The following is a 25,245-nucleotide window of genomic DNA, read 5'->3' on the forward strand; positions in this document are numbered from 1 at the left end:
CTTGAACTGATCCTTTCAGTCCTCCATCTCAGTACTAAAGAGAGAAATATGAAAGAGTGAAAGAGTTCATGCAGAAAATCACACAACAGGAAGCAGATAAGACCTTTGTTTAGCACTTTTGATGCAAAAGTGATAATAGTGTTGGTTTACTAACAAGTCTTTTGTGTTGAAACAAATGTCTGTGTACGTGTGTGCGCATATGTGACAGAATATATACATATACAAGTAGACTATGTATTTTATAATATAATAATCACACAATTAATATTACACAAATAAAAAAAAGTTTATAGATAGGCCAAATCATGATAAAATTGTATAATAATGTAATATATCTAAAAAAAAATTAGATACAGTTATATATAATATAGATAGATAATGGATGAACTGGTTTTTATGTTGACTTTAAATTACAAACAATAGAAGTCAATGTGATGCTCTCAGAAATTAAGTGAAACAAATCTGTGTGTGTGTGTGTGTGTGGTAGACGTCACTTTAATCTAACATGCCTCTTCTGCCAGTGTTGATCATCTCACACATAGGGACAGGGTGAAACTGCGATGTAACAGCGTTCCGTCCTCTCCCTCTCTCTACTCTTTCTTGCGTTGTCATTTGTTCTTTTCCCCCCTCTCTTTCTCCGCCCCTGTCTGCCTGCATCTCTCTCTCTCTCTTTCTCCTTTAGAAAAAGAACATCTCCTTGGTCACTGTGCATTTTCTCATCTGTTTTCTCTCAGTTTGCAGAGCTGAGGCATGTGATGCTGACAGGCTGTTAGCATTGAAAAAAGCTGCTTCTATTTCTTATGAACTTCTCTCCACCAAACCTGCAAATTCCATCTTCTTGTCGTAATGCAGCATACAAAAATATATGATGTGCGTCTGTGTCTTCACAAGCCAATTCATTTCCTATTTCCATACAGAATGAAAATGTACAACAGCAGCTGGGACCCTGCTGTTCACGTGATGTATAACACACACACACACACACATATTAGTTCTATGCCCACTGAGACATAACCAACAGCTGTTCATGATACTAAAACAAATGTATGTGATAGATAAGTAAACAACATTTTGTTGCCTTACTGTAATATGTCAGCACTTGTTTTATACCAAACAAATAAATAGACACACACACAAAATTATTATCCTGGCAATTATGCACATACTAAATGTTAAAATTACTTCATTAATAGGTTTGATTTGGATCTTCATTAAGAATTTGCTTGCGAGATGGTGTTTACATTTGCTTAGTGGTTTGTTTGGGTTTTATTTGTTTATGTTTGCTCTTACAGATTCTTAATTCTCTAGAAATAAATTTGGCCAGTTTAAAAGCCCTTGATGCCTATATTTCTCGTTTTACAATCTCTGGGTATATGCATGATTTACTGTAATAGATTGTGTCGAACTCTGGACCAAATTAAAAACAAGCACCAAAAGATGCCCAGATGGTTAATTCTACTTAATTGCACCACAGCTATATTATCAGTGCATTTGCATTGCCATATGCAAGGAAAACAATATCATGGAGACTGGGGATGGGATTTTTGACTGAGAAGAACTTTTTTTAGTTCCTGAAACATCTTGAATAACCTTTTTTTTTTTTTAATGGTCATTTAAAATTTCTAAACACTTTTTACCCCACAAAGAATCTGTTCCAGGGTCCTTCATGGACCCATAGATGCCAATAACGTTCTGGTACTTTGAAACGGTAAGAGTGTTTCTCTTAGATTTGAATGTGTAATTCATGACTTTAGCAGCTCTTGTGTTTTTCCCTGTTGTTGTGCTCTGAGTCCAGCTGAGAACAGACCTGTCTGTCAAACCCACACTCTCTATGGGAACAGGGAGATGTGGGTGAGTGGTGAACGGTGCAGCTATTTTAAACGTAAAAGCTCCTCCTCCTTTCTGAAGTCTTCTTTCATCCCTGATATGGACATAAAGGGGCTTTTCGTCCCGTGACAGAAGATGTGGAGCAGAGTAGTATGTTTATGCGTTTATGACATTCTCTCAGCCAACCAGTGCATTCGTAATGAGAGGCCAAGTCTCAAACTTTTCCTCAACAGGAAAGCAGTTCTGCTTCACTCTTTGGGTAGTTTTCTCCCTAAAATTTAAATTCTGTCATCATTTACTCACCCTCATGTTGCTATCTGTCTTCCATGGTACACAAAACGCAAGAACCTTATTCACTTTACTTGCAATTAACTTTTATCCATATAATAAAAGTGGTAACCAAGGTTGGCATGCTACAAAACACACACACAAAAATATGACTCATCTTTTATTAATTTGCTCTGCCTTTGAAATGACTTTCCTTTACAGCAGATGTCACAAATCACTCTCACGTTTCAACCCTTTCTCTTTAAACACCTGTCTCCATTCTGTAACGCCAACTATTCACAATCCAATCAATTGCCAATGAATAAAGGCCAGCCCTTTGTTTCAGAAATGCTTCAAAAAGGGTTGTAAACAATGCTTCATTTTAGATTTAAGTGACTTTTCTGGGGAGGGGGGCATTTTTCCTGCTATATGTGTCTATTTTTCCTAGAAACAGTTTAACTGCTAGTTATGTCTTCTGGGTTTAGCAGGTTTCTTGGGCGTAAAGCTGTGAATGCAGACTCAGCCTCCTGTCAGCCATTGTATTGGCTGAAGACTCTTCCTCACTATCCAGCTGCCGGTCCCTTCTGTTCCCCTCCTCCTCTGAGCAGAGCCCATCCCCCTCTCCACCCCTCCTCCTCTCCCTCACTCCATATATTCATCTCCCCACCACTAAAAAGGGAATTGTATCTCTCTTTACATTTTTTATCCTACTTGCATGGGCTGAGATTGCTGGTAAAGAGAGATAGAAAAGGGACTTATGGAAATTAGGAAATTACTGTAAGATCAGCAAGAGAAAGTCAAATAAAACTTCACATCAAACATTCAAAACATCTTAAAATTCTTTATATACCCATGGATGGTCTATACATCTGCAAATCAGGTTCTCAAAGTGTTATTGTTGAATTCTAAATGAGAAGCTGAATGGGAAGTGTGAGCTCTAGCGAGGAATATCTCTTAGTTTTACTGTTTTAGGATTTGCCTCCTATAGCAGACCCTTATATAAGAATTTTGTATGTCAGCATAGCTTGTTGTTAAAGATCCGTTCTATTTTGAGAGAAAGGGACGCAAGTGGATGGGTGAGTGAGAGAGAAAAGAGAAATAAAGAAAGAAGAAAAAGAGAAGAAAGGGACGGGGGAGGAAGAGAAGGCTTAGCAAAAGCTCACTTTCATTCAGCCTGACTTTAAACCGCTATCCAGGCTCGTGCCAAAATGAGGCAGGACTTGTGTCCTTCTGAGTGAAAGAGAGCTCACGACCCCATTCACAGCTTTCTGTTGCAGTGCTGAAATTAAAACATCATAATAGCCAGGTTCTCTTCAATGGCAGGCATAGCTTGGAAAACTGTTAGTCATATGTTTTGTGTGTAGTCTTCATATTATGTGGGTTAAGGCCGGTGCTGGTTCCTAGGGCAGGGTGGCTGATATCATGCAATTTAATAAGGCAAGTTTTCACAAATTGCACTTATTTTACAGTCTAGTTGAAGATCTCAGTAACAATAAAGGTCAAAAGCTGCACAGATGATTTGAGTTGTAAAACATCTATTTAAAAAATTTATTCATATTATATTTTTTAATATTATTTAAATAACATATATTATTTTTCAACAAAAGGTGTACATAATACAGATATGATAAAAAAAGAATATATATATATATATATATAAAGAATATATGTGACCCTGGACCACAAAACCAGTCATAACACGGGTATATTTGTAGTAACAAAAATACATGGGTCAAAATGATACCAAAAATACATGGGTCAAAATGATAGATTTTTCTTTTATGCCAAAAATTATTAGAATATTAGCCTAAGTAAAGGTCATGTTCCATGAAGATATTTAGTAAATTTTATACTGTAAATATATCAAAATTAAAGTTTTGATTAGTAATATGCATTTTTAAAAACTTCATTTGGACAATTTAAAGGCGATTTTCTCAATATTTAGATTTGTTTGCACCCTCAGATTCCAGATTTTCAAATAGTTGTATCTCCATATATCGTCCTATCCTATTTTTTATAACATATACAGTATATTTTTCAACAAAAGGTGTGTTCGTTGACAACAGTTGTTTCTTGGCAGCTAATACATGCGTTTATATGGAATATGGATTTCAAAAATAAACCCTGAGAAATATTCGTTCAAGTTATGTGAAAGAATCAGAGAGCACGTCACATTATGATAACATCATTGGACAAAGGCATTATTTACAACTGTTTAACGGTCCAAAATAATCCCGCTATATTTTTTATAGTCTACATTACATTAATCTGATTTGCCTAATGCTGGGACACCTATTAAAGGGGCTCGCGCACGTGCTCCTGCTTGGTTCCCAGCTTTTGATTGACAAGCGAGCGGTAGCACGCAGGCGTGGTGAGCGCTCCCGCAGACAGGGGGCGTCAATATGGCGTCCTGAGAAAGACAACACAGCCCGACACCGCACCGATCTTCGGCTGACATCGGGAGGAGAGAGGGACCGTTTCGCCAAACGCAAGACGTGATTTCGTCCTGTGCATCCCTCTGAACGGCCGCGAGCATCGGGTTTGGATGTGCAGATCTCGGCAGAGGAGGACACCTGATCGAGAATTTTCCTTTTTCATCTGTGTTTGATGCTGCTGCTCAGTGCTCGGTGATACAAAAGCAGGTGAGACCGAGGCGACCGCTCCTTTTTGGGATTCGGGTCGGAAATGTCGAGTGAGAAACCGGTTTTGGCACCGGGTTCCGCCTCGCTCACGGACCGAGAAGCCCCCACACCAGCAGCAGCAGAGGGTGCGGGGCAGCAAGTCGTAACGGGCTCCGTTACCGGGGACATGATGGTGTCTGGATCGGGCGCCGTGGTTCTACCGGCCGGGGTGATAAACCCCTCGGTTCCGATCCGGAATATCAAGATGAAATTCGCCGTGCTCATCGGTTTGATCCAGGTCGGGGAGGTCAGCAACAGAGATATCGTGGAGACAGTTTTAAATCTGGTAAGCATCTGCATAGAGTGTATTGAACGCATCTTTTATTTAGCGCGCATAAGATGATGTCATATGAGAATTGATTTCTTGATCAAATGCACTAAAGTCAGAGATATTGCCTGGAGGAATGTCACCCTGTCTTTTGTTGACATCCCAGTCAGATGCATCCCTACCAGCTTCGCTTTAAGGTGACAAATATCACACACATAACGTCAGAATTCATTTTCCCAGCGTACTATTACACAGTGGTCGCTGCGTTTATTTGCAGTGCCAAATGACAGTGTATCAACACGCCGGCCTGCAACAATGACTCGCCAAATAAGGGAATGCATCTTTTCTCCTAGCGAAATATGCTGTTAGATTCATAATTATCGCCTAGACGACATACTAAACATAAGTATTGTGTTATTAAACGCTATTTCCCAATATGGATTCGGATTTGGTAGGTAAATATGACTGGTGGGTAGATGTTACGCGACGCAGTCGTACATGGATTAATTCCCATAGATGTACAGCAGTGTGGGTGGAATTAATATTCAGAGCGCGTTAACGTGCAGTCTGTGATACTCGTTATTTTTAAGCTGTAATGGTATGCTGTTTGTGTTTTGGCACCTGTTATATCCTCGTCTGTGTTGGTATATGTTAGACATGGCTGCTGTTTTTGCTCATGGAGGCCACAGGCTGGTGAGCGAGGTGGATTAAAGCGGGCTTTAACTGAGTTCTTGTTATGAAACGGCTTAGAAAATGTATTAACACAGATTCAGTAATGCGCGCTGCATGGGATGCTGAGAGGACCGTTGTTTTGAAGGAAGGGACGGAGAGTTTTATTTGTTTTTTGTTTTTACCGACGTCCTTATCAATAATTACATTTGGCTGAACCAGGCCTTCTTAAAGCGCTGCTAATGGAAGCAGGTTGCCAGCAAGCACCAAACGTTTTACATGTCACAACAGTCAGGTAACGCCACACTGAAGAAAAGTCCAAGAAACCACACCTCGAATATTAGAACGTCAATATATGTTCTTTACTATGAAAAATCCAAAATGGAATGTTTTAATCTTTACATTTCAATGCGACGTCACAACACGGAACGTCGTTTTTTCAGTTTAGCCTATAAACTGGCTTAGTTCAGTGGTGTGTGTGAAAAAATGACAAACATTTCACCGTGGTTATTGATATAGTTTCGTCTTTGTGAATGGAAGAACGGATGTTTGAATGGTTGAAAAGGAAACGTTAAACAGACAAGAGTTTGACAGGTCTTCTGAGGTAAGGCTTTACCTCAGGATGTCTGAAAAGTTTTGAAAGTACCTCTTGAGAATAATGTCTTGAGGACATTTATGTGTAAACTAACATTTTTAAGAAGGTATATATAGTATCTGCCCCTAAAACCGCGGAAGAGCACTTGCCAGTGTTTCTGCAACGTTGTGAAAACTTATTTATCACGTTAAGCATCTCTACTTTTGTCCTAGGATTAAATGTTATCGCAACCATTCCACGATTTGGCAAAACATGTTTACAACGCTTGCTGGGTAATTATATGCACTATATAGACCGTAAGCGTTCGATTTACGGCCACAATCAGTGCTTACTGCAGCGATAAGGTCGTTTACTCTGTAATAGAAGACGTCGGTCGTGGAGTTTCCATTGGATCATTAATTTAGAGTGCTGGGTGTTTAAAACATGCCGGTGGCGAGTCCGCTGAAGGGATGCTGCAGCTGCTCTATGCGCAGGGATGCAGAGTTCCTGTAGCCGTGCATGTAGAAGCAGGTGGTAGAGGAGGAGGGTGGGGGTTGCTGCAGTGGTGATGTGCTCTGAAACCTCGAGCCAACGCGATTTAAACTGGAGAGAGTAGCGCAGCAGCACAGCGGAGAGCCGCTTCCATCTCTCCCTGGCTGGAGCTGCTGCCGGGTCACGTGACTCCAGTTAGGTGTTTTAGTTCGGTATGAAATACTAACGCGAATTCTACTGTATACTATGCTTCTCTTTAGAGAACATGAAAGCGGACAATGAACATTTTAAATGGGTCACTTACCATTTACTCAGCTCTTTTGTTGTTTTGGACACTCATTTTAGGTATAGAAATGGACGTTTTTTTGCATACTTTGTGACATTGTCTTAAATCCAATGTAATCACAATGGAACATGTTCAGTTTTTTTATTTATTTATAAGGAAATAGATCTTTCTAATCTAATATTTGTGTTCTTTATTAGACCAGTTTGTGTATAACAAATTTTGGCCTTTCAGTAGGCCTATTATCATTTTAACATGTTATTCCATTAATCAAATCTGAACTAAATAAAGTTCTATATGATGGGGTACAATGGGGCTAAAGGCCCTTTGGATGTAACTGCTTTTATAGTGAAACACTAACTCAACAAAAACACCAGAGTACTCTCCTAAACATGGTGTACTGCAACAAATTGATTTGCATAAGTGGGGACGAATGGATTTATTGTGATGTACTTTGTGGACCACATTTTAAATGCTTCAGTCTAAATGGAGATTTATTTGTGAAATGCACAGAAATAGTTTCAAAATACTATAGTGGCTAAGATTATTGTTATACTGCAAGTCGCCACAATCCATCAGTCATTAATACTCACTAAAGGGATATTCTTAATTCTATTAATTTGATGCAAAAAAAGTAGTTTGGTAAGAGAGAATGCCACTCGTAAAGCATATAACACTGTTCACTAGAGATAGAGAGAAGCATTGCATGGCGTTTGGCACAACGCCGATACACAACTGTAGGTGGGGTAGACCTTATGTATTATTCAGCTTTGTCTGAAACCGCGGCTTGTGCCTGAGTACAGCCCATATCGATTGATGCTGAATGCCATTTAGCAGAGCAGATGTACCGATCACCTTAATTAATTGGCTATTCCACAAAAGGTCTTGGGAGAGATCTCATTCGTTTCAGGAAAAAAGATTCGCCTTTGGTTTGGTTGCTCTCCTTTTGAAAGCATTTGAAGAGTTTGTATGTGACGGATTGTTTCTGTAGGCCTCGTTCCTGGCAGTTTCTCAACGCTGAGGCCTAATTTTAGTGTGCTAGATTTTTTTTTTTTTTTCATCGTCTCTCTCTACTTGCTATTGAAATTCAGACCAGAGAACACATGTTGTGGAGCACTGCTGTTAGACCCTGAATGTAATTAGACTCGTCCTCAACCTCGTGGCCTTACAGTGCTATGCCAGACATCCTACCACCCGGCTTCAGAACAAATGACACAAGCAGGAGGTGTTGGAAAAGAGATGACTGGTCTTGATCTGGCGGAGGGATGAAAGAGTGTCCTGCACTATTAAAACTAAAGGTTTCAAAAGGGGGTTTTCACAGGGATGCTTCAGAAGAGTCATTTTGGGTTCCCCAAAAGACCTTTTAGTGAACAGTACCATTTTTTTCTTAGTGTGAAAAACAGTTTGTTCAATGCAAATATTCCATGAATGTTAAAGGTTCTTCATGGAACAGTAGATGCCAATAAAGAACCTTTATTTTTTAAGAGTGTGTGACGTTCTTCCTGAGGGCAGTTTCTGCAGTTGCGGCTGCAATGCATTATAACGTGCCAGACAACACGCTAGCATGCAAATGTACTTTAAAACACACATGCTCTAGATTATTACAAGCAGCCTAGCTACCAGATGTATTTTAAGTCCCAATTTCTTACTGTAATCCTACCGCTGGTCTATTTTCAAAGCACTTCTGTTTATGTATGTAGGGTCAGAGTGTCTTTTATTTAGCGTGGATCACACCAAGACTTCCCTGACTGTATGCAGAGCTCACAGCTCCCTGTGGAACTGACATAGTTACTATTGTAGTCACAGCTGCAATCTTGCGGAGTTCACCCTCAGATAAATCAGGAAATGGTCTGTCTTTTTGCTTGTTGTACTGTATTACATTAATTCCAGTTTACTTTACATGATTACTGGAAATACGTAGGCTGCAATTATAATATTAGTGGCAATTTGGGTGCACGGCGAGGGAGTTGCAGTGTTGTTTATGATACTGTAATTTTATTTGCCTTTCTTTGATGCGTGGTCGTCCTTCACCTCCCGCCATTCAGTTTCTCCTGTGAGAGGCACACTGAGCCAATCTGCTCACTCTCTGTCGTCCCCCCCCCCCCCCTCCCCTTTTCTTTCTCTCTCCTCATGTAACACACACACATGCACAGACTGCCACAGAGGGCCTGACGTTTAGACTCCCTTGCCATTAGCAAAGCATCATAGTTGCCATGGAAACGGCACCATGGGATTTTGCTGCTTGCTTCCCACCATACCAACTGTTGTCATCTCTTCCCAGCCAACTGGATCAGTTTTGTGATCTGGACAGGAGAATTTACACAGTAGTTTGTTTGACACTAAAGCTACTGGTGTGTAAAAGTAGTAAATATTTTAAACCAAACAAGTTAGTGCATTAAAATTCATCTTTGTCTGTCCACAATGAAAATGAAAATGCTGTGTAATACAATATATTTTTTGTTTATTATACCATTACAGTTCCGTTTAAAAGTTCTGGGTTGTATGAATTATACTGTCAAAAGCAGTAATATTTTGAAATACTATTACAATTTTAAAATTAAGTTATTCCTTTTGTGGCAAAGTTGAATTTCAGCAGCCACCAAGTGTCATGATCTTTCTTAAATTAGTCTAATATGGTGATTTGATTTTCAAGAAACATTTAGCATTTTGTTATAACAAATGTGGCACCGATTTGAGGTGTCTGTTTGTACCTTAAATACACATTAGGAGCATCTCTTGCTCACTCTGTCTTTCTCTTTCGCTCTCTTGTGGCTGAGCTGTTGTTGTCCGTCCAAAGGGATCATCTCATTATTCACATCCACTCTGCAGAATCACCAAGGTCAGGATGCTGTGCGCAGTCAGCACAAACAGTCCTGGTTGGCCACAGAGACAGCAGCACAGCTCTATATCGTTCATTCAGTCTCATTCAGGACGTAGCCATGCATAGAACGGTATGATATATAGCACAGCGTAACACAAAAAGCATGCAAGCCTTCCTTCCACAGGATCTGTAATCTCTAAGGTCAGAAGAGCACAGGGGAGCGTTAAGTGGCACAGCGCAGGTAGCCTATAGGATCACTTTGTTTGTCTACAGAACTAAACAACAATATAGAAGTGGATATAAAATCAGGCCCTCACAATCGGATAAGCTGCATAATCAATTAATTGATCGTTTACTGTACATTTATATTTCAGAGATCCAGCAGATGTGACCGTAGCTAATGAATATGCGAACAAAGCCGTGGTAATCTTCTTTACCTCCTACTGTAAGACTGATCTCTTGCTTTAATGAAAGTGCCTGCATTAACCTGTGACAGTGCTGCGCCATCGTTCAACGCTGAAAGCTTTCAGAGAGCAGGAGATGTGTGCTCTCTGCCTCTGCTACAGTTGAGTTAAAGGCCTTGTAAAATGTAAATTATAGTTTGTGTCTTTTAGTGCATGTATATTAGCTGTGAGGTTGTGTGTATGCTGTATTCTCTGAAACATTGAGAAAATACGCTTTTAAGAGATGTACACTACACCACTTAAAATTGTGGGATGTTTTTGAAAGTCTCTTATGCTGAACAAGGCTGCATTTATTTGACCAAAAATACAGAAAAATCTTGTTAAAAATTAGTCAAATTTAAAAAACGGGTTCTATTTTAATATTTTTTTTAGGATGTAATTTATTCATGCAATGCAAAGCTGAATTTCAGCATCATTTCCAGTTTTCAGTGTCACATGATCCTTCAGAAATTATTCTAATATGCCGATTTGGTGCTTATGGAATGTCTCTTATTATCAGTGTTGAAAATGGTTGTGCTGATGAATACTTTTATGGAAACCATGATACATTTGTTTCAGGAAAGTTCAAAAAAGCTATTTGTAGCATTATAGATATATTTACTGTCACTGTCAATTTAACTTGTCTCTATGCTGAATAAAAGACCAACCAACAAGGAAACATTTGAACAGATGTGTATGCATTTAAAATTTCTTCGGAAAACTGCATCAAAAATATCGTTGGCTCATCTTATACTATAAAGAGTTTTGTCCAATCAGATGCTCCCTAGAATGAGAAGATTTTTAAAATCTCTATGGCATAACTAGAAGCTATTGATGTAACAAAAAAATCTGTCCTTCAGTATGCCCAAATTTACTGTTTAAATATAAATTGCTTGAGTTTGAAATGTAACATCTGTCTTTGTGAAGACCTTGAGACAGGAGTTTCATTAGAGCCAAAGTGCATACAGGCAGGGTTTAGCTCCTGGCATTCGTCATCATTGACTTCCAATCATTAGTTATGTAGATGGAAGTGATCCATACTTTAAGTCTGATACAAAGAATGCTTTGTGAGCAATGTATAATGATAGATTGCATTCATAACAAGGTGCAAGGGCCACTCTTTTCTTGAACAGAAGTGCTTTATAAATCGTATTCAGTCACACAATTCATCACTTGGCAGTTCTGTGAAGAATTTTAAATATGCAGTAAGTCAGATATTCAGTACTGTGAGTTTTGATGTGAAAATGATCATTCCAAGTACAAGCATTGCTAGATAGAAATTTATTTGGGATTACATAAACATCAGAGCTCAACATGTCTGAAGTATGTGTGGTAACCCCTAAACTGTAATCAGCATTAAAATGCATTCACAAAAAATTTGTTTATGAACACACACAAAGTCATGGTTTCTGTCTGCAAAGATATGCATAACATCACTCAGTATGCGTCTGATTTGTTGGGAAGGACAAGGCTGAGCATCGACGGGTCTCACAGCTTGCTGTGTCCATATTTTATCCTCGGGCAGATGGACATAAAGCAAGGACACAGGCATTGATTAAAATCATGTTGCACTACATGACGATGCCTGATGTGCAGATTTATTACAATATTTATTACCTTGAGCCATAACATTTTTATTGATTGTAGTTCAAAAGACTGTTGTATATATTTCCCACAATCCCATTTTCCTTTAGATGTGATATGTGGTATATATATTTTATATGAACACTTTCTCTGTCATGAACTGTTTTCCCTCAAAACCTCACCACCATCATGCTTATTTTGACATGTTTCCTGTTAAAGCATGTCCTTATGTCCTGTCAGCCGCCCATGATGAGCACGACTGGGGGCTTTTAGCACTTCCTATCCACACCATGGTCGCTGACATTTGCATCCAACGTTTTCTCAAAAGCTGAACTATTAGTGGTGTTACAGCTCTACACTGTGTAATGTTTTGCCAAATGTGTGCTATTTCGAGATTTTGCTGTGCCTTGTTTTTTGTCGCTGTCCCATATTAATATGGAACAGATGGGATTTATCATTTTTTGTCACATTGTGCCTGGATGTGACGTTATATTAAGAGTGATTCACCAAGGATGATAACTATAACCACAAAGTTTTAATAATCTTTCTAATTCAGGTCCACACCATAACTATACCGATAACTTATATACCGATATTTTTTCCAGCTGATGAATGATAAAATCAGTGAAAGAAGCATCCATCTGATCTTAAATGGCTCACTTATAATTGGTGTAGATGTGAATGCGGTTATCGTTATAATTAACGTTATTGTTCTTAGTGTGAATGTGCCTTTGGGCTCAGTTTTCAGCTTCTTTTAGCACATTTTTCACATATTCCCTTAACTTCACTGCAGAAAATGCTAAAAATGTCAGCAGATTCCTCCTCGGTCTGGGCTAGATACACAAACATCATCCTTACTCCTTTCCCATGGATTTCATCTTGACCTTTTGTTTGGATTTCAAACGGCTGCCACGTTCCACTTGATAAGGTAGCAACTTGGGCAGTACCCCCTTTCATGAGAGCTTTTCATATTAAGAGGCTGTTATGAAAGAAGAGGGTTTAAGAAGAGGGACTGTAGAGTGATTCTAGATCTCTCTGCCAGTTTTGGAGCCAGTGTCCTATTGTGACGTGGTTCAGGCAGTGCTTCAGTGTCCTTTACGAAGCTTCTCTTATCTCTGCTAATGAGAGTCTCTATGAATGTAATCTGTATGCTATTTCAAAACTATCATCGTCAAGCTTCTCCACGCTGGGAACGATTCTCTCCAGAATCCCTGATCTTTCTGGATGAGAGCCCAGCATCTGACACTGGAGTTAGATTTTTGAGTCGGAGGCAATCATAAATTTGCTTGTGTTTGACGGCAGCAGAATTCTAACCTCAGCGTAAGTGAAACGTACCATATGGAGCGTATTTCAACTGAATCATTCCACGCTTCATTGTCGCTGACAGCTGTCCATTGGAAAATAAAGTTAGTCAAATGCTACACAGCCATTACTGTTATGTGTGCCATTATTTAGTCTACAACTCCATTGGTAGTTATTTTGCCTTCCTTTACTGGTTTGATGAAGTTTTGAGGTTTAGAACACAAATCAAAGGTGAATAAATCCGAAAGGTTTTCTGTCTGTGAAAGTTATGTATGACAATCTATATATTATAATTGGACTGTAAGCTATAGATCAGGATGAGTGTTTGTTGCAAGGCCAGAACAGATTCAGAGGCCAGACAATATGATGGTAAAGAACAGACCTGTTTGAACCTTTTTGTAGTTGAACTATTTTTTTGCTAAAGGGAATGTAATGGGTTAGATATGTACTCGGTGTACCACTTGGCGCCCAATTTCTTTGTGAATAATCAGAATCTCTTTTTGGCTAGACACAAGGCACAAAGGTTTGGCGTAAGCTTTAAAAAAAACAATCAAAAAATAAAATGATAAACTGAACAGAATGGAATGATTGAGTAGACGGTCTTTGTCATGCCATTTCTCTGAACATCTGATAAACAAACTGCTGCTTCTGCTGAAATGATTGAAATTGAAAATAGATTTGATGGTTTTCAGCTGCAAATCAGTTTAGTTTGGGAACAATAATAGGAAAAACAAATACAAATGCTTATTGTAGTGTGTTCATTGCTATAGCTGTTCACGTTTTCATTTTTGAATTAACTGCTGGTGCGCTGTGAATGAAACATAACGGGGTTTGGTTGTTTTGCAAGTTGTTATATTTTGAATGTGGGAATGCGAAACTGCAGTGTCACAATTAAATCTCCAGATAAGCTGGATAAAACTCTTTCTTGTCCCAGATAGTGAACAAAGTTGTCACTATTTATCTCAGACATCCAGTTTTGGCAGGAATGTCATGTACGTCCACACATTACAAGCCTCTTGGAAGCTGTGATCGGCAGGTATGAGTCGGATAAGCTGTTCTGCACCAAATGAGATGTTCTTGAGAAGAAAATCAGAGCTCAAAATACACTTCATATGGCTGTAAACAACTCTCAAAAGTGCAGCTTTATGCTCAAAGCTGCTGTTTTTTTTAATCAAAAATAAATCGTAAAATTGTGAAATATTGTGTAATTTATTCCCGTCACGGCAAAGCTGAATTTTTACTCCGGTCTTCAGTGTCACAAGATCCTTCAGAAATGATTCTAATCATATCAGTGATGAAAACAGTTGTTCTGCTTGGCTTTTTTGTGGAAACCATGATACATATTTCAGGATACTTTGAGTAGAAAGTTGAATTTATTTAATGTTATTTATTTATTTTTTTAAAGTCAGTAAGTCTTTACAGTCACTTGATCAATTTAATGCATCCTGCCGAAATAAAAGTATTATTTAAAAAAAAATTCTTAGCTTATCATTTAGGATTGCTTATATATGAAAGAAATTCTCCTTCAGCTATTGCTGTAAATTATACAGGGACCTTCTAACTAATCAACAAATTCAATGAGTAAAGGTGTCTTTTTGAATGAATTATTAAAATGACTGTATCAAAGTCATTTGTTCATGAGTCAGACTACACTAGCTTGTGAACTGAACACACTTCAACACTTCATGCCACTCTGAGCAGCTTGTGATTTTTAATTATTGGTTTCAAGATTGTTCAAATGAATCACAAGTAATCAGAAAATGTATATTTTTACCCAGCTGTAATCTCAGAGCTCTACAGCATCCAACAAACCACACCCTCCTTTTCAGACACCCCACCTAAACAAAACCGCCTTTTTCGCTCTCCTCTAGCATACACACGTCTACCCTACCTACATTAACACAAAGGCATTTGATGCAAATTGTCACGTTTTTTATCTCTTGTGAGTGTCTGTGTTGTTTGTGTAATATCAAAACACATCAGCGCAGACACGACTAGATGTCCATCTCCTCCGAAGCATTGCTAAAAGGTCATATTTCTTTAATTCAGTGCTTTTCAAAAAACGAGGTTCATTTCTCCATCAGCCTGTTCCAGACAGCAACCGGATCTATTATAGAAAAAAATATGCTTTTAAGTCCCTCTATCAAACTGCTCAAGGAAGAGTGCTCAAATGCATGTGTCTAGATGCTTGCAATGCTTTTAAAGTGATTTTTGTGTTTCACGCCTAACCAGTGGCACATTTACACAATAAATGACAAGCGTGTGTGTAGGGAGATGCTATCAGAGAAGCCAGGTGCTCGGGTTCATTGTGTGTTCTGTACATGTAGACGCTAATATGTGTCTCTGTTTAGGGACGAGACCCGGGTGAGGGGCGGTAACATGCCTGCTCTGATCATGCACACGCTCCGTCTTTCTCCTGCAAAGAGTTTCGCTGATACTAGAGTCTGGGTCGGTCACACACACATACACACACATTGCCTTTTTATGCTGCAGACAGCCAATTGCATTCTCCACCACACTGCATATGATATCGGATTTGCTGATTTTTTTGCTCCAACTCCCCACCACACACACACACACACACACAGTACATCTTTCTTGTACTTGGTGAGAGTCATATGAAATTCATGTTGGCCTAGTTTTTTTGCCTGCCTGCTCCCGCTAAAAGCAGCATGGTTTGCTATGTGGACAGAATTAAACAGGCTCCAATGATGTTTCACCTCGGCTGGTAGTTTTGTTTTCATCTAAAGACTCCTGGTTTATGGGGGTCTATGTGACTGTGTTAGCCTGAAAAATATTATGTTAGAAAAAATATAAATGCTTTCTGCAGATGGAATCGATATGTTTTATAAAGTGGTTCGATATGAGTGTAGTGTATTATCTAGGTCATTCAAACTTGAGGTAAATAGTCATCCAATACAGTACAATGCAGCTTATATTCTTTTCTGAGGTGCAATTTAGTGGATCTTGCAAGAATTTAAGCCACAATACTTTTGGGTAATATCTAAGATAAGTGAACTACAGTGCTTATTGACAGGATTTAGAAATGGCCATCTTTTCCATCATTTTATGTAGTTTTTTGGGCAGTAGTAGTCGGGTAGTTTTTTTTTTTTTTTAACTCTGCAGTTGGTAAAGGCTGTTTAAGAACTTCATAGGACAGATATCATGACACAATCACAATTTAATCTTTTGAATATCAGATCTTTTCAAGATTTGTAAAGATTCAAGATAGCACCACCAGTCTGCATAGCAGGTATTTAGAAATGGACAAAATAAAAATTGGTCTGTTTCTGTGTGATTTCTGCTGTTCCATTGTGTTACTATGATGTGATACTTAAAAAACACATTATAATATGGCACATTCTATATATTTTCTATGAATTGCTGCAGGAAATGTATTAGCAATTTTATACTTTCTGTTCACATTGCTCTTCATCATGAAGTTTATGGATTTTTTTTTGAGTAGGATTTTGTTAAATGCCTGAATTAAGGCCTGTGGTTAAAAAAACAAACAAAAAAAACATTTTACAACATAAAAACATCAGTAATAATAACCAACTTGTGATTTTATTTTTTATGCTTTTAAGCGTCTTGAAAAAAGTGGTTGCTAACAAGTGACTAAGTATGTTTATACTCACACTCTTGCAAATTTAAACTTTCCAATTTGTAGAAATTAAAGATTAAAAGAGTTTTGGAAGTTTATGGTGACCATAGATTGTATAAAAACTTAAATTTTTACATCTAAATTCATTCAAATTAACTATTCATAAAAGTTAAAAGTAATCTTTAATTTGTGAAGATTCTTGATGGGAAAAAAACCCCCCTGTAAGACTCATAGAGGGTATTTTCTGTAATGGTCTAAAGATCAATGGAAAATCCTATTGGATTTTTGTGGAGGGAACCAAAGTGATTTCTTTTTTGTAATTCTCCCCCCCTTCAGTTGGGGGAAGTTGGACCCAACCCTCTAAATTCCCCTTCAGAGTTCATGCAAATCCCCCTTGACCGCCACAAGGTCTCGCAGTGGGCTCCAGCTCAGTCTGGCCCGGTAAAATCTTGAGCCGGTGAAGAGTCTGTCCTCCAACATGCCCTCTGGCGTATTCAGCGCTCTGACTCACTCTTCGTCTGGCGTTAGACTGAAAAAGGGAGGGCAGTAGAGAGACACAGAAAGGGGAGGGTTTAGGAGAGAGAACAAGAGTGAAGAACAGCATGCTGGGGGAATAAACAGCTCAAGAGGGTTATTTAGGACCCACATTATGTTGGTTCTGGTGTGGAGAGCACAGGCCTGCTGGTTGGAAGGGAAAGATAAGCCAGACAAGAGGATTTGAGTCCGCTTTGTGGGCTGGAATGCTGATCTTTGACTACTATCACTTGGTACATTTGAAGTGTCGCTACATTTGCTGGGGATTCGTGGTCATGTTTTCAACCCATTGAATGGACGATTCACAAAAAAGTAGATTTGTTGAGTCAGTTCCTAGCACAAGTTTTATTTTTTTTTATTTTTTTTTAACCACTGTAGGTATAGTAGAGATAGATTTGAACCTCTGTTGTCTCAGAGCACCCAGGTGCTTAGCCTCCTTGATAACTGCTTTATTAAATTAGAACTGCTATAAAAGAGAGAGAAATAACGCGTGATCATTTTTATGCTTTTCACATTAACGCAAGACTGGGTTCGGTTTGAATTATTCGCCGTTAACAGTGGTGAATGTCCTCTAGTGCAGATTTTCATCAGTCATGTTCCTTGATTCACCTCAATTTGTTCTGTCTTCCTGTCTTCACTCGTTACAAACCAACCTTGTGTTTAATTCCACATCGATTAAGGGTAAAAAGTGTTGTTGCAGGGGTCTGGATTTTCATAGCAGCCATGACCGCCTGCGGGTATCTGATCTATAGTCTTGGGTAAGTGTATTACAGAAAAATGGTATGTTCAGCTTGTTTTCTTGTTCAGAAAATGTGTAGGGCTCACATTGAACCCATATTGCAGATCTTCAAACACTGCACTGTGGCTCCCAAGAAGGACGATTTCTGGCAAACACATTTGGCGGAAGTACAATCTCTCACTTTGTGTCTCTTTGTGTTCAGTTTTTCGTTCCAAGATTAGTATGTTAAACACACAGATATGACTGAAAATCTGGCCTAATGTCAAACATGCAGTTGATGGTATTTCTTTTTTTTTTTAACATGCAGATTGGATTTCAAGGTCACTTAGAGCACAGTGTTGTTGGCTAAAATTATTAAATTACATTTTATTAAAATTTTATTCAAATTAAAATTAAATTATTGCTAGCTAAAACTGAAATCGCTAAAAACTGTTAATTGAAGTAAAGCTGAAAAATATGTATATTAGATAAATAACTTGAGCTTATTTTCAGTTAGTTGCAAAGTCAGCATTTCTAATTTTCATTTATGTTCATTTGTGATTACATAATATCTGTGTGTATTGTCTAATTTATATATATATATATATATATATATATATATATATATATATATATATATATATATATAACAAATCGTATATAAATGAGTATGTGTACATGTTTGTGTGTATTTATGTATACACACACAGTACACACATGTATTATGTGAGCAGAAACCTTTTTTTTAATATGATTAATCGCAATTAATTTGACAGCACTAAAAATTACAAAATCAGAATGATGACTAAGAAAATTACTAAAATCTGAACTAGAATTATGAAAAATATTAAAATAACAGCTAATTTAAATATTAATACTGTTTAGATGTTATTTTGCATGTCCAAACAAAACCTATTTATGCGGTTGCCAAAGCTGTTTATTTAAACAGTAAAACATCTGTTTGTTTATAGGCTAAATTTAAAGGAACACTCCACTTTTTTTGGAAATAGCCTCATTTTACAACTCCCCAAGAGTTAAACAGTTGATTTTTACCGTTTTTGAATTTATTCAGCCGATCTCAGTGTCTGGCGGTAGCACTTTTAGCTTAGCTTAGCATAGACCATTGAATCGGATTAGACCATTAGCATCTCACTCAAAAATGACCAAAGAGTTTCGATATTTTTCCTATTTAAAGCTTGACACTTCTGTAGTTACATCGTGTACTATGACCGACGGAAAATGAAAAGTTGCGATTTTCTAGGCTGATATGGCTAGAAACTATACTCTCAGATTTAACATTAAAAGGCTGTTTAAGTTATGGAAGGCAAAAAATTTATCAAAATTAATCTTTGCAGAAGTTGCATCTGAAGTGGCATTTAGATGTATTTACACACTGTTTAATGCAGCTCAGAGTGACATGGAGTGCTTTAACCAGTTACAAATGCATACTTTTTCGACATTTTAAACAAAACATTGAATACTGATATTTAAAAAATGAAAATAGACTTTAAATGTGAAATTAAAACCGCCAGTAGGTGGCAGAAAGTCACTGGTAATAAGTGAGTAATTGCGACTGAACCGAATCATTTAACGGTTGATTCATTCATGTTGTCAAAACAGTGCTATAGCTGTTTGGAATAATTTTTTTGTCTGCGAAATGGAGCAAAAACAGGCAATATGGTGACTAAAACGTAAGTCTCTTAATATTAATTTATTGTTTATTGAACTGTTGTATAAAATCAATGTCACATTTGTAATCATGCTTATTTTTGAAGAAAAAACTACACTCTTTGTGTGATTTTTTTTTTTTTTTTTTTTTTTTTTTTTTTTTTTAACTATATGAAACAAAAAATATAAATTTTCTGCCCCCATATCTTGAATTTAGCGATCATTTTTAATGCATTTTAATAGACCGAATCATGCAGTGAAAGAACACACTCTAAATGCACATGTGCACTAGGGATGTCAATTTTCGATCGTTTCCATGATCGATTGTCCTTTAAATTAACGATCAATTAATCGATTAATCGTTAACCTTAATACTGCAAAATGCATCTATTGCAGTATATTCACCAGCATGCACGATGTGCAAATGCCACTCGAAATGCAGGCTTTCTCACCCAAATTAAAGGGGTTTTAGTCTAAATAAAAGGCCAGTAACAGGACTGTCATGGTACGGATAATTTTACTTTGTTGGTTTCAGATCCCGTCACAGAGACCACTGAACGTGCCTCTTTAAATGGTTTCATTGTACTTGCTGTATTTTAAAACACAATCGCAATGTTTGCAATTGACATTATTGGCATTTAAAATAAAATGATCCCAAACGTAACTGCCGCTCATGGGGCTGCGCCGCGCGATCAGAGAACAGCTTATATCGCCGTTGCTATGGGAAACACTACTGCTCACATGAAACATTTTAATGTGAGTATGTTTATAACAGAAATGATGGGTTAGCAGGCAAATGTTACATCGTGACTATGCGTTTGCATTCATGCTGGGGTGCGTTTCACAAAAGCATCGTTAGCTAACTATGGTGGTAAGACCCATTGAACTCTATTGGTAACGACGTAACTTGCGACCATAGTTGCTTTTGGGAAACGCACCCCTGTTCGATACCTGTACATTTAAAGCCATACGCGTCTTTGTTCTGTTCTGAGGGTTGGTCACGGGTTTCCAGGAATTTTATAATATTTGTTGTTTCTTTTCCCAAATCGTCACCATTTCAGCCTCTAATTTCGCAGGTTTATTTTATTGTCGTTCACTTTTAATCACTGTTTTCGCATCTCTTACTGTGGTAAACAGGCGAGGGGAACGAAAGATTTTGTGGCCATGAATTAAGAATTCGTTCCTATGACTTAGTTCGTTCTCTTATTTTAGTTAGCCTAAATCATGGGTTTTCTAGGGAACAAATTAATGAAACATAGACAGTGCCCACAAATTATTAAGTCGAACGTAGAAACAAATTAAATTATGAATTGTAGCCTATATATAGACCTGTCCTGCTCGTGTCCCACAGCCATGTAGAAGCACGGTATGAAACAATTATATATGGGGAAATTATAATTAAACATGACTTAGTTACTACATTTCAATACAAAATACATTTATATTGTTTCTGTTTTAATGTACTTTTAAAGTTTGGATCGCATTAAAAGTGTAATTTGTACGTTAGTGTATTATTTTCGTCAAAGATCCAGCTCCATCACGGTCAGTTACAGCCGCTTGCACGTGTTTTTAGCATGAGCCGCACGCACCCCAAAATTAAACTGCTTAATCGACCATCGATAGCTTTAATCGATTGTATCTCTTATCGACAATTAATCGATCATCGATGAATCGTTGACATGCCTAATGTGCACTGTTTAACCCACTTCATCACCACATAGGCTAATGTAAGCATGCACTCCGTAGGAGTTGTGTTTGGTTTTTGCAAAATACTCGATATTGTCAAATTGCACATCTTTAAAACAACAATTACGATATTATCGCAGACGATATATATCGCACACCCCATAACTGTTTCTCAACTGGTGGATTGTGACCCAAAGACATTTCCTCTATATTGTTAATGCTGATGCTAAAGGTATGGAGATTTTTTATGTATTATAGATGTTTTGTGTGCAGATAAATGTGCTGGACATACAAGTTCTTGCTTGAGTACTCTGGTGTTTGTGTATGTGAGAGAGGCTGAGAGCCTTTCAGAGCCCTCAAGTGTCCTTTTAAAGTTGTGTAACGTCCTTTGTGTGGCGGGTACTGGTGTCTGTTTTTAATTGATGGTTAACGCAATGGGCACAGCATGATCCAGCTCACCTCATTAGTGGAAGCTAATGGCTTTTCTGTCATTAATTAATATTATATTGTTCTTTAATTTGTGTTTAATATAACACAATGCCATAAATGTATTTTCAAAGGCCATTCCTATGAATCAATCGTTCTTTGTGTCGTTATGAATATACACATCATTTAGCTTTATAGTGAAGCAGATACACTGACATTTAAGGTGAATTGAGTGATTCTGATGGTTTGGCTTTCTGAATGGGTTATGGTGTGCAGGATCCAGGGTCAAAGGTCAAGCCCTTGCCTCGTGCAGCCTTAGCAGTCTTGTGATGCTGGATTACTCCAGCTTACCCGATTGTTGTTTTTCACGGTAACACAAGTGGGTATTGTTTGTTAGGCCATGTGCTCAAGGCACTGCACTAGGGAACGGAAGTTAGAAGAAAAGAAATAAAAGGTCAGGAAGGTAGGAGAGGCTTAAGTCGACCTTGACAGAATAAAGACAACGTGAGAGTTTTCAGAGCATTGAGGTGTATAGTACGGATGTACTGGTAAAAACACTATTTAAAATACGCACATTGATTTTCCTTTGTGGCTTTGCCTGCTGTATGCACCAATGAGAGATACTTTCCTACTGAATCCCTTTTCACCGTTACATCTGAATGTGTGATAATTGCTGGTGTGCCGGTGTGGATTACGTGACTTTGAGGTGTTGAGAGATGATTGTGGGTGCTGTCAGCTGCATCCAAATGTGGCAGTATTTCAGTTCTTATTGGTCTATTTGATTCTTGTTAGAGTAATGCATCCCAGCGGGTGAGATTCTAGTAAAGCACTATTAGAAACATGGTAGTTTATCAGACAGGTATCAATAATTGTCAATAAAAAAATTATATGAATGAACTATTAATAATAAATAAGCATGATTTCTGGAAGGTCATGTGATGCTGAAGACTGGAGTAATGATGCTGAAAATTCAGCTTTACATCACAGGAATAAATATCATTTTACATGTATATTTATATATGTGTGGATGTATGTTCTTTTGGGGACAATTTGCATTAATAAAATCATTTAAAAATGTAATTTAACATTTAATATTAGTATTTAATAATATTTTTTTTATTTTAACTTTTTTTTTTTACATGTGAAGGTTTTATTAAAATATATAATTATTATTAATATTAATAATAATAGGTTTTATTATTAATATGATTATTATTATCATCAATAATAATTATAATAACTCTTATTATTATTCAAAAGAAAGATTTAGGTTGTTTTGTAATACCTTTTGTTTAAAACCTTTTGTAATGCAACATTTGTGAATAAAAAAATTCATTTCAAATGGATACAGATTTTTCATGCATTTTAGTATAGGCTAAGTAATCGCAAACTTTATGTATTACATTTACTTGACCTCAAAATGTTTATCTTGAGTGTTTAGAAACAAATTGCTGGTGCAGTAGTAGAGATGCTTTACAGACATGCATTCACCAGCATGTCCTCTTTCTCTGTCCATCATAGTCATCTTCAGAGGGGAATATTTACAGATGCTGTTTGGGTGTTGTTTATATCCTCTTCATTTCTTTTTCCATGCAGAATGCAATTGTTTTGATATGCTTTTTTGTGCTCCCTAAAAAAAAAACCTCCCTTTTGAAATGACAGGAAGCAGCATTACAAAGGTCTTGACTCATTGAGCTAATGTACCTGCGCTTCGGCTTTTAATAGCATGATAGCCCGCTCACTTGTTTCCATAGGAACCCGGAGATGACCTCCCACTGTGCAATAACCTTCATTTACTGTGGTTTCTGAGGCTCTGATGTTGGTTGGCTTATACTGCTGTCATACAAATATTACTTGAGTCTCAGGGTCAGGGCAGTAATTTTAGTACGTGTGTGTATTCCTATATTACATGTGTGTGTGTGTGTGTGTGTGTGCTCGTGACACAACAAGCAAAAGAAAAAAGAACCTTTCGGTCCTGCAGCTTTCGAAGTCCCAGAGTCATGGCTGGACTGATGCCATTGTGTTTGTCATTGATCCAGAGCTGTGTGCCTGTGCCCTTGAGGTCCTTCGGCTCAGCCAGTAGGGACTCGTTCTTGCTGCTCAGAATCAGAGTGGCTTTATTGTCATTTCAACGATATACAGCATGTAGCTACACGGTGAAACAAAGCAATGTTCCTGCAGTACTACAGTGCTACATAAAAACAAAACCAGACTAAAAAACTGGACAAGACAAACACTGATTAAATTAAACTGCTTAAATATTTAAAGGTGACCTATCATGAAAATCTTTAAGTTGCTAACTGTTCTGCACTGACAAGCACAGAACACTATTTTGATCTCAGAGGAGACAAGAGAGCAATGGACTTATTGATTTATTTACTGTATATAATGCTGCGCCACATAGAACTAATATAAACATGCAATTTCTTTCCCAGCTGTTTACAGTCACAGAAACTCAGAACTCGTGTGTTTTTAACATAAACTTGTGTGTATTTGACGGTTTAAGCGCAATATAAGACATAAAAGAGAACTTAGTTTAGTACTCAGATGCCATGTGACAGCCACTTTCTGTGCGTTTGCTTTGGATGTGTCCGCTCAGGAAACCCTTTATCAGAGGTTTAAACTAATATAGCTTTAAAATGCAGGATTTCAGCACGATAAACATAATCAAAACCAAACAGATGTTTTTTAGCAGAGTATCTGAGGTACGAGCTGTAAACGAGCTATTCTGGAAAAGGGGGCGGGGAGCAGCAGCTCATTTGCATTTAAAGATACATGCACGAAAACAGCGTGATTCTGCTTCCATTCAAAATAGGTATTTTCTAAGTTATATAAAAAATGGTCTGTGGGGTAATTTGAGCTGAAACTTCACAGATGTACTCTGGGAACAACTGAAACATGTATTACATATTGGAAAAAGTGGCATAATAGAAAGAACTAGAGCTAAGAACTAAATTAGGTAAACAGCAACTGCTCACCACAGTCTGTGTTACAGGCCTTTGCCAATCAGCGAGCCACTTGAGTTGAAAAGCGGGTTGGATTTCGCTTTCTAGAGTCCTTTTTATTAAGTGTTCCTTACTATCCATTTTTACAGAGAATACTCCTGCTTTGTAATTACTCTGCAAGTGTGCAAGCTGCTACGTTTCACTTTTCTGTGTATGTAAACATATCTAATTTCCACTGCGCTCCGGTGCATTCACATGAAAAAAGTTATTTTGTTCTGAAACAGTGAGAGCAGAGCAAACTGAAGTCTTGATGCATGATGTAACATGTTTTGTCTGGGTCTGCTTATGTTTCCAGAAGCTACATGAAGTTCTTTTGAATACAAAAGCATCCTCAGGCAGTTATTAATAATAATAATAATAATTAATTACATTTATATAGTGCTTTTCTGCTTT

General features: G+C 37.7%; 1 protein-coding gene across 6 annotated transcripts in view; it reads left to right on the top strand.

The window, feature by feature from the left end:
• Nucleotides 1–4,485: 4,485 nt before the first annotated feature.
• LOC306865383 (neurobeachin-like) overlaps nucleotides 4,486–25,245 on the top strand; it is a 116,879-nt gene continuing 96,119 nt past the window's right edge. For all 6 annotated transcript variants that reach the window (XM_079409947.1, XM_079409948.1, XM_079409949.1 and 3 more), the window contains exon 1: nucleotides 4,486–5,061. In XM_079409947.1, the coding sequence (XP_079266073.1) occupies nucleotides 4,780–5,061 (282 nt within the window). In that variant the 5' untranslated portion in view covers nucleotides 4,486–4,779. The remainder of the gene's footprint in view (nucleotides 5,062–25,245) is intronic.

Source organism: Barbus barbus (assembly GCF_936440315.1).
Source record: "Barbus barbus genome assembly, chromosome: 47".
Classification (NCBI taxonomy): Eukaryota; Metazoa; Chordata; class Actinopteri; order Cypriniformes; family Cyprinidae; genus Barbus; species Barbus barbus.